General features: G+C 40.7%; 1 protein-coding gene across 1 annotated transcript; it reads left to right on the forward strand.

The window, feature by feature from the left end:
- Nucleotides 1–1,351: 1,351 nt before the first annotated feature.
- Nucleotides 1,352–9,783, forward strand: LOC107085895 (zinc finger protein 11-like). The gene is made up of 7 exons (XM_015376536.1): nucleotides 1,352–1,514; nucleotides 2,610–2,812; nucleotides 3,055–3,156; nucleotides 3,233–3,328; nucleotides 3,416–3,526; nucleotides 3,939–4,062; nucleotides 6,518–9,783. The coding sequence occupies exons 1-7, from the start codon at nucleotides 1,352–1,354 to the stop codon at nucleotides 9,109–9,111; spliced, it is 3,393 nt and encodes a 1,130-aa protein (XP_015232022.1). The 3' UTR covers nucleotides 9,112–9,783.
- The last annotated feature ends 303 nt before the right edge of the window (nucleotides 9,784–10,086 follow it).

Below are 10,086 nucleotides of genomic sequence, written 5' to 3' on the forward strand. Positions count from 1 at the left end.
TGTTTTGTCTGCATTCAGAAGCAGAAGGAAAAGAGTCATCCAGCTTTTAATTTCTTAAAGGCCTATAGTCTGTGTAATGGGTTCGTTTCAGCAGGATTTATGGACAAATATAGGTCAGTATCATCAGCATAACAGTGAAAATAAATCAAATGCTGTCTAATAATTCTATAGATTGAGAGCATATATAGCATATATGTTGTTAATATAATTGGCCCTAGCACTGAATCCTGTGGTACTCCACAGGTAACCCTGAAGCTTGGCGAGGATTGTTAACAAGAACAAAATAAAATCGATCAAGTAAGATTTAAAGCAGCTCATGGTTATTCCTCCAATTCCCACAGAATATTCCAGCCTTTCTAAAAGAATGTTGTGATGGACCGTATCAAATGAAGAGACTTTACATTATCTGAGGCCATGAGAATATCTTTAGTGACTTTCATCAGTGCTATGATGAGCTCTAACACTAGACTGAAACTCTTCCAAAATGCCATTATAATTTAAGTGCTTACACATTTGATGAACAACTATTTTCTCAAAAGTTTTAGATAAAAATGAAGATTAGATATAGGTCTGAAACTGACAGTCATTTGGGTTAAGAACTCATCATAAGAGATTTTTAAATTAAGGTTTAATTACAGTTACCTTCCTCAAAAAACCTAGTTGGAAAAAGTTCTAAAATCCAAGTTGAGGGCTGAAGATCATAATTGATCAATTGGATCAAAACAGTCCAAACCCAGTTCAAGTCCTATAGTTACTTTTCTGTAGATGCTGCAGCCCCTTCCAGAGATGAACCAATTTAAGGGATGCCAAAGATAGTATTTTTAATAGAATCAATCGTATTTATAAAAAAATACCATAAAATCATCACTACTAAAAGCAGGAGAAATGGACAGTTCAACAGAGCTATGACTATTTTGTAATATGAAACTGCACATATATGAATGCATATAGTTCTCAGATAATGATTAAAAATGTTATGGTTCAATAACAAATATTTTGTTTTATATAGTATTTGAATGTTTTGTCTCATCGTTATGATCCAATATTAACATATTGTGTTTCATGAACATGAAAAGTTTGTTTTGTTTTTATTTTTTTTTATTTTATTGACATAGAAATGGTCGCTTTCCCTTTGAATGAAAAATTTCCTCTAGGTGGCAGTGGTGAACAAAGACGACCGCATTTAACCATGTGAAGAAGGACATTTGTAAGGAGGGCTGTAAAAAATCTTTTTTATATTTATAATCCTCATATGTCATTAGAATCATTATATAGTGTTGGAGAACGACAATATTTTTACCAATATAGCACCAAATGTAGTAATATAGGCATTTTTGTTACAATCCTGCGCATGCGCACTCAGGATAGGGTTGAATTGTTTCTTCCTCTCCGCCTGAAGCTGGTTGTACCGCAGGGTCGGGCGGACATCGACTCACAACGTCCCCGAATTGATTTAATTTCCCAACTGAGTACTTTTCGGCACATTATGGAGAGGCCAGAACATATCAGTAATGGTGAGTCCACGAGCATATTTATAGCATTGGTTTCTACCGAGTTGTTGGTTTATCTCTCAGGGTGTGTGCGCCCGATTTCAAACATGGCGTACGCCGCTGTGAGATGGCGGTTGGTTTTTGCTACGTTGCACCGCACGCTGGGGAGCTAACGTTCTGCAGATGAGCGTGAATATGTTCAGGTCGATACTCCGTGTCATGGTCCTTTAATATGGGCTCCAATTGGTGTTATGCACCTTTAATATGGTCTTCAATTGAAGTTTGGATTTATGGTTTATTTTATAACTATAAACCAACTGCTGATAATTGTTGCCTTTAAGTCATTCAGCTTACACCACCTCCAGCAATGGTTGCCCAACTTAAATCTAAAGCGACACATCTACTATATGATAAGCACGGGGTAGTTTTTATCACTAACTTCTACTTGGATATTATTCATTAAGTAAACATCCATAACCGTTGTATTTCTTCAATTTTTTTTACCTCACTGGTATGGTACATGGTTTTTACCACACGGGTTTGTGTCAGTGAACGCACCAAGTTTATTTCTCTGGAAGTATTAAAGATTTCACCATTTAATTAAAAAAAACTGCAGCACAGGCTTGTGAAGGACATAAAACTCATTAAAATGACTTTCAAGCTAATTATCTACCTTAGGAAGTTCAAGCAAGATGCAATTGAAGATAAAAAAAAAAAATACTACAGGCAATATAAAAATAGTGTATATAGTACAAAAAAAAACATAAAAAAAGAAAAAAGTTGCCATGTCCTGGAATATGTTCCCTTAGATATAAAAAAAAATATCTGCAGTGGAGTGCTATGGGAAAACTACACAGTAGTTGACTTGGGCTATTTATATAAAATTATTTTAATAATTTTCTATATATTATAGTATTATTACAGAGTAAGAGAGAAGAAGAAATCAAGTTCCATGTTTCTATGGAGATGAAAGCTCCATTGCAGCTATGGGAGATCTAATCAATGCATCTTTTCTGTCCAGTTTCCTTTCTAGTAGACTCTAGAATAAATATTTTAAGATACAATAGAATTGCCTTTTTAAAGTTCTGGTTTTATAAAATTCCTTATAATTCTTTCCAGATCCACCTCTTATACTGCCGTCTCTCCGCCTCGTCATTCCTCCCATCCGGTTGGTGTCTGCAGCCATGTGGCACATTGTGCAGAGTGGGAACCTTCAGGAATATGGATTAGTGGAGGACTTCATCAGCACAATCACTGATATTGTTCCAGAATTGTTGAATCCAGATCAGAAGGCTCAGCTCCTCCTGGGACTGAGAGCACGGGTGAGCAAAGAAAAAATATGTAGGTCGGATATTTAACTGCATGTTAACAGATAGCCTTGAGTGAGAAAAGTTAAGAAAATGTTCTGTGTTGTTTGGAAAGGTTTTATAGAATGTTGGTTCTCCTTCAGAATTTAATTTATCATATTTTCCAGGGGAAACTTGTTTAAGCATCTCCTACTATCTACTGATAATCTGACAACTGCTTTAATAAACTGATATCTGCATCATTTTTTGTCCTTCAGGTTGTTCTTGAATTGTGTCGGCCTGAGCAGATCTCAGACACACACTCCATCCAGATGCACCTGGAGCGGATTAAAGCCCTGATATCCAGCTGGGCGACGCAGGTCAGCTTCTCAAAATCTGTTTTCATAAATCTTTCAGCCTGTCAGATATCAGAAAGCTCTTGTTCTTTGCTTTTAGCCTTGTTTTGCAGATGTACAGTTTCCAGAGTCCAACTTTGTGGATCAGGTTGGGTTGTTATTGAAGGATCCCGAAGAGAAGGAGAAGTTCTTCCAGGTCTTTATCTATCATTACTTGTATCAAGCTTTATTTTTTTTTATTTAAATAGCTTGTAAACTAAAAATGTTACCTTTTCTTCCCCAGGATGTTTTCCCTACAGATTTTGGACCAGATTATGACAACGCTCTTCAGATGCTGATGTTGGATTTTCTGTCCAGGCTGGAGAGGCTTCTTCCAGTACCTGACATTCAGCAGGTAAACACTGCAAGCTTGAGCCTGCTGCCAATATGAAGATGAACAAAGGTCTACAAAAGCAAGGATTTTAAAACTATTTTAACCTGCTGTCCAACCGTTTAAAGGCATGCTAAGCACTGGAGTATTTTATATGAGTACAATTTCTGACAAAGCTAATAATACTCTATGATCAAACCAAATGACCAAATAAATGTAAGTCCCACCACCTTGTATTTCTGACAATTAACTGGCCACCAGATTTATTTTTTTGATATCTTAGGATTTCAGACCACTTAATTCCTGACTTGCATAGATCTAATCACGTCTGTTTTATTGGGAAAGGACATTTTTCTCACCTTTTTCTTTTCTTTTTTTTTTTTTTTAACTTCTTCTGTGGAATCATATTTATTTTCTCCTCCTGTCTGCTTATTAGACGGCCTCCATGCTCAGCAGCATCCCATCTGCCCTGGAGGAGTGTTCTCACTCAGTACCTGACCCCCAGCACCTGAGAACTGTGCTGCACCACCATTCAACACTCGGACACATTGATTTTTCTGGTGAGTCGACTCACGGTTGTATTACAGCACTTTTGCTAAGGCCTAGACTTTGACTAGGCTGCTGTGAAGCTCCTCGTTTAAATTATATATTTTTTTTTATTTGGCATTCAAATTCATTAAATATGATTTTAGTGACATTTAAATGTTTTATTTAAAAAAAAAAGGTATAGACAAAGAATTTCTTCAGATATATCAGATATAACTGGTTCCGCATGTTTTTGCGAGGGGCAAAAAAAGCTCATGGGAAAATGCAAGTTTTAACAAAAGCAGCTGGAAAAAGAGGAATTCGGGACATGGCTGCACCCTGTCGACAGTAAAGATGAAGGATTTTACCGTGTTTTTTCATATATATGTATATTAGGGGTATAAATAATAATCGTTTTGTACGATCCAACAATCCGATGCATCGATACGTCCGCAAGAGAATCGATTCATGTTTTTTTTTTTTTCCTCCGGTCTATTTTTATCCATTTGCTCCTGGAAGTAATTCTCCCTCCCGTGCTTTGGTGGCGCTAAACCTATTTTGCCCTCCTACCTCGCTTCCTGGTTATTCTCTTACAGCAGTGTGTTGCAGCGAGCTTGACACAGAAATTTTTAAATTATGCTCAGTATTGAAGCGTGGTCTGTGCTACACGCTGTGGGTCTAGATACGGCCGAGGCGGGTCAAACTTCACAAGTTGTTTTCCACAATTTCGGTCATAAAAACAAAACAAGCCGGCCTCCTGTCTGCGGCACTGCTACAATTTGGGAGAGGAGCAGTGGAGCGTCTGTGGAGGGGGCGGGACGTCTGGAGCCGAGTTATTGCATTGCACTGATTTTGTGCAGTTTTTAGATGCAAGGCCTTTCAGAATCTATAAGGCAGGGGTATTATTATTTTTTTTTTAAAAAGCATAACGATAGCATAACGATATTACAGCTTTCATTGATTCAAATTTGAAACATTGTCTAGCCTGTAATGTGTTAAAAAATAAAAATAAAGAAAAAATGAACCAATTAATTAATCGTATCGTGGTGTATTCTTGAGTATCGAAAATAATCGAATCGTTGGGTCAGNTTCACGAGTTGTTTTCCACAATTTCGGTGATAAAAACAAAACAAGCCGGCCCCCTGTCTGCCGTCAGCTAAAATTTGGGAGAGGTGCAGCGTAGCGTCTGTGGAGGGGGCGGGGACGTCTGGAGCCGAGGTATTGCATTGCACTGATTGCACTGATTTTGTGCAGTATTTTTGATGCAAAGCCTTTCAGAATCTATAACACAGGGCTATTATTATTTTTCTGTGAATAAGGTTTTAATAGGAATAGGTGGAGTACAACTTTTCTACTTCTGTTATTTGCTGTTGTTTCTTAAAAAAAAAAAGCATAACGATATTACAGCTTTCATTGATTCAAATTTGAAACCTTGTCTGGCCTGTAAGGTGTTAAAAAAATAAAAATAAAAAAATGAACCAATTAATCAATCGTATCGTGGTGTATTCTAGAGTATCGAAAATAATCGAATCGTTGGGTCAGGAAATCGATACTGAATCGAATCACCATGATGGATGTGATTTACACCCCTAATGTATATATATATATATTTATTTATGTGAGAATAATGGGTATTCATTTAAGGCATTAGACTAGAGTTACTCATTTCTGTATAAACCCTGATAATAGTCGGCTTGATTTTTAATTTCTGACAACCTTTGCTCTCAATCAGATGTAACAGAATCCACACATTCCAGTGTACATTTTATCCCATGAGTGCAGAGAGTATTTTCCTTATTCGTAACGCATGAAACTTTGTTTTGAATTTGAATCATGACCCCGTAAGCCGGATGTCGTCTGCAGAGCTTCAGATGTCATTGGTTGTTCTTTGCAACCTTCTCAATGAGCCCTTTAATGCTTGTTGGACTACTTCAGTATGCCGGTCTGTTAAATCTTAGCTCCATTGATGGATAATAGCTCTCACTGTGGAGGGAAAAGTCCTTAGTTTTGACTCTAATGGCAGTTATATTTTTGGGTTTGTTCGGTTTTCTTTAAAGATCAAATCACTATTTTAAAAAAGCACTTTTTATCTGTGTATCCTTGTCTAAATGAAAAATGTGTTGATTTACCTATAGGCTTGATTTAAAAAAATAAATAAATCAGGGGAGTCGCTTATATCTCAGAGATTCCCCACAGCATGGTACTGCCACTGCCATATTTCACCATAGAAATGGTCCCTTTAGAGTAAAGCTCAGTCTTTTTATTTTTCCTCACATAATTTCATTATAATTTCTAGTTTGCAGTTATGCATAACATTGTCCTGCACATAAAATCCCCGTAATATGCGTTGTTTGCACTGTAGCAATTCTGTCTCAGCTAAATTTTAAGCAATCTCTTAAATTGCATCCATTTTCTGCTTGTTTGTGCTTTTTTTTTCTTTTAAAGCCTTGAATAACTTTTGAAAAATACTTTCCTTTTGCTCCACTCCAGATGAAGTGCAAACCATTCCGTCTTCCTTTGGGAACTGCATCCTGTCCTCTCTGTCTCTTCCCCAACTGGAAAAGATTGTGATCGATCCAAGCGAGCTACAGATTCAATCTTCGGACCAGATCCAAGGCTGCATGACCGTGCAGGTGGAGGGCGAAACTGTCACGCTGTTGGACTATATACAGATAGAAGACCCGTCCGGTCTGGTGGAGTCCGAAGAGCACGAAAATATTGAAACAAACACTGAGGAAGCCCCTGATCCGGCACCACAGGAGGATTCTGATGATGCTTTAAAGCCTGCAGCTTTTCAACCACTAAAACAAAGCAAGAGGCTTGAATTAAAGAGAAAAGCTTTAAAATCAAACCGTAATTCAGAGGCAGCTAAGAGGCTGCGGAAGAAATACTCGAATGACAAAACATGTCCTGTGTGCAACAAGACGTTCCTGCGAGCCACAGCCATGCGGCGGCACCAGGAAATTCACAATGAAAACCGTGACCTGAAGTACAAGTGCAGCAGCTGCGATAAGAGATTCAGGGACCAGTACGACATGAACCGACACACCATGAGGGTTCACGAGAAGGAAGAGATGAGTAACAGCCCTAAAGACGAAGATCTGGGCAATCCTTGTACCTCTGAGGAAAACAAAAACTGCTCCTTATGTGGGAAATATTTTGCCCGGGAAGGTGACATGGAGCGACACATGAAGTCCCACTCAGAGGATCGTCCGTATAAGTGTTCCTTCTGCGACAAGAAGTTCAAGAGTCCTTATGTCTTAAAGAGGCACGAGAGGGAGATTTGTAAAAGCAGGCAGCAGAAAGACGTTCTGGATGCAAACACTGACGCCCAGACAGAGGTGTCCGTGGAGGGGAAAATCTGTCCGATCTGCGCCCGGATCCTTCCCTGCTCTACGGACATCGCGAAGCATTTACGCTCCCACTCCGAAGAGCGACCGTACGTCTGCATGACGTGTGAGAAAGGCTTCAAGTACAAAGACACTTTAAAGAAGCACCAGATCATCCATGGACACGAGGGCATACGGGAAGAGCACTGCAAGTCTGTGGAGGAGATTCTGGCTGAAGCCGATCCCCAGAACCAGGAGGACCCTGACATATTAGCTACAACTGAAACAGATTCGGGCACATCAGCAGCGACTACGAAGAGCAATCTGTCTGCGATGGGTCCCAGCAAGAAGAAAACCGGTAAGGTGTGTCCTGTGTGCAACAGGACTTTCGCTAGCCTCAAAACCCTGAACAGGCACGTCCAGTGTCACACAGAGGATCGACCTTTTCACTGCATCTACTGCAAGAAGAGATTCAAACACATGCACGGCCTGAAGAGACACCAGATTTACGCCATCTGTCATAAGAAGACCTCGCGTTTGTCATGGAAAAAGGAGCTGAGAGCAGGACCAAGTCAGAGTGAGGCAAGCAGTGCCACCTCCCACCAGGGAGAGCAGGGCATGATCCCTGTCTGGTGCTCCAACTGTGGCAATCACTTTGAGTACCCGGCCGCCCTGAAGGAGCACCAGGAGAACGTCTGCAAAGTGGAATTAAGGGAGGTGATGAAGTGTGAAGACTGTGGGAAGGAGTTTAAGAGTGTTACGATGTTCAAGGTCCACCAGCGGATCCACGACCCGCTTTACTGCAAGGAGTGTGGAAAGATCCTCGGAGACGAGGCTGCCTTCGAGAGGCACAAGCTGATGCATCTCCCCATGAGCTGCACAATGTGCGAGAAGACCTTCACCCTCCTAAGGCGCCTCAGGGAGCACTATGAGAAGCAGCACGGCTTCACTGGGCCCTTTCCATGTCCGCAATGTGACAAATGCTTCGCCCAGCTGTCCTACCTCGCCCTCCACCAGAGGATTCACAAAGGAGAGTTCCCCTACGCTTGTAACATGTGCCCTGAAAAGTTCAGATCGTCCAACTGTCTGACAGTCCATCAGAGGAAACACACTGGAGAGAAGCCCTTCCTGTGCTGGCAGTGCGGGAAGTGCTACCGCTCCGCTTCAGAGCTCACCGTCCACATGGGGACCCACTCCGAGGAGAAACCCTGGGCGTGTTCACAGTGCAACATGGCCTACCGCACCAAGCTGCAGCTCAGCAACCACGTGGAGCAAGTCCACATCGGCGTGCGGTATCCCTGCAAGAGCTGCGGGAAGCAGTTCATGAAGGAGACTTCTCTGAAGAGGCACGAGCTCATCCACACGGGAGAGAGGCCCCACCAGTGCACCGTGTGCGGGAAAACCTTCCTGACCGCCAACGAGCTCCGCCTCCACAACCGCTATCACACCGGAGAGCGCCCATACAAGTGTGACGTGTGCGGCAAAGCCTTCATCCAGTCCGGCTACTTGAAGTCACACATGCGCATCCATACAGGAGAGAAGCCGTTTAAATGCAGCCTCTGCGATAAAGGGTTCAGGCTATCTTATCACATGAAGAAACACCAGCGGACTCACGTCGATAAACCCCAGAACTTCGTCTGTGGGGACTGCGGGTTGGTATTCCTCCAGAAAAAGCTGCTTTGGGAACATTTAGCCACGCATGAAGTGAAACTGGAGTCGACGTTCACAGATGAAGTTGGACTAGAATTGCAGTAGTTTCCTCAGTGAGCTCTTTGGGTTTTGTTTACAAGTTTGTTTTTTCATGAAAGGAGAATCTTATCCAATCTTCAGAGAAAAACTGCAGGGAAATTAAGCTTCTCTGAACTTTTGGGGACATTAAAAAACAATGCTGTCATTGATGTCTTTTTGTTTTTTGTTGCATCAGCTAATTAATCTATCTGTATGACTTTACATGTTATTTTTTAGAAGTGAGAGGATTTATTTTCATGTACTGTTAGTCACCAAAGAAAAACTGTTACAAACGTTGCTGCATAAAAAGAAAACCTGAATAGATATCTGCAGATTACCTTAACTGGATCCTTCTATTGGTCCAATTCAGTGCCTTGCATAAATATTCACACTCCTTGAATGTGTCCGCATTTTGAACCCTATTTTTTATTTTTATTAGGATTTTGTTTGACAGCTGGACTTAAAGGACCCGAATGGTGAGTTGGTTCTACAAAGGAAAAAAAATGATTAGGTACTTGAATCCAGTTCCCGTGAGTCTGTATTTTCACCGGTGCAACTCTAGAACTCACAATCTATACCTTAAGTCATTGTTACATATTGCAGATGAATGCTTGGCTGCAGTATTTATTGTAGCATGCATTACAACGTATTAAAATATTTGTTTTTCTTGATGGTGTCACCTGAATAAAATCCCTTCTTTTAATTTTCACTCGGTTGGATTGGGTGAAGAGCATTAGTTTTTATGTTTAGCTGCCATTTCTTTTGGATTTAGGTGTTGGCTTTCACTAGGCCGGTGGGCTCCCCATTCACACTGCAGGAAAATTTGGCACAGATATGATTTTGAGTCAAATTGTCAGACCAGGCTGTTCAGAACAAGTTTGGAAGCTGAAACTGGCATGTATCTTGTTACATTGCCTTGTGAAACTAACCTGACTCTGTCAGATGGATTTGCTCCGCATATCCATCTGGAAACCTTCCGTTGAAGTAATTTTGGGAAGGGGC

Source organism: Cyprinodon variegatus, unplaced genomic scaffold (genome assembly GCF_000732505.1).
Source record: "Cyprinodon variegatus isolate N-32 unplaced genomic scaffold, C_variegatus-1.0 Scaffold7, whole genome shotgun sequence".
Taxonomy (NCBI): Eukaryota; Metazoa; Chordata; class Actinopteri; order Cyprinodontiformes; family Cyprinodontidae; genus Cyprinodon; species Cyprinodon variegatus.

Excerpts from the sequence above, each read along its gene's own strand:
- LOC107085895 (XM_015376536.1), top strand. The coding sequence starts at position 1,352 with ATGCGCACTCAGGATAGGGTTGAATTGTTTCTTCCTCTCCGCCTGAAG. Across the intron at positions 3,329-3,415 it reads AGAAGGAGAAGTTCTTCCAG|GATGTTTTCCCTACAGATTT; the intron begins GTCTTTATCTAT and ends TTTCTTCCCCAG. Across the intron at positions 4,063-6,517 it reads CGGACACATTGATTTTTCTG|ATGAAGTGCAAACCATTCCG; the intron begins GTGAGTCGACTC and ends GCTCCACTCCAG.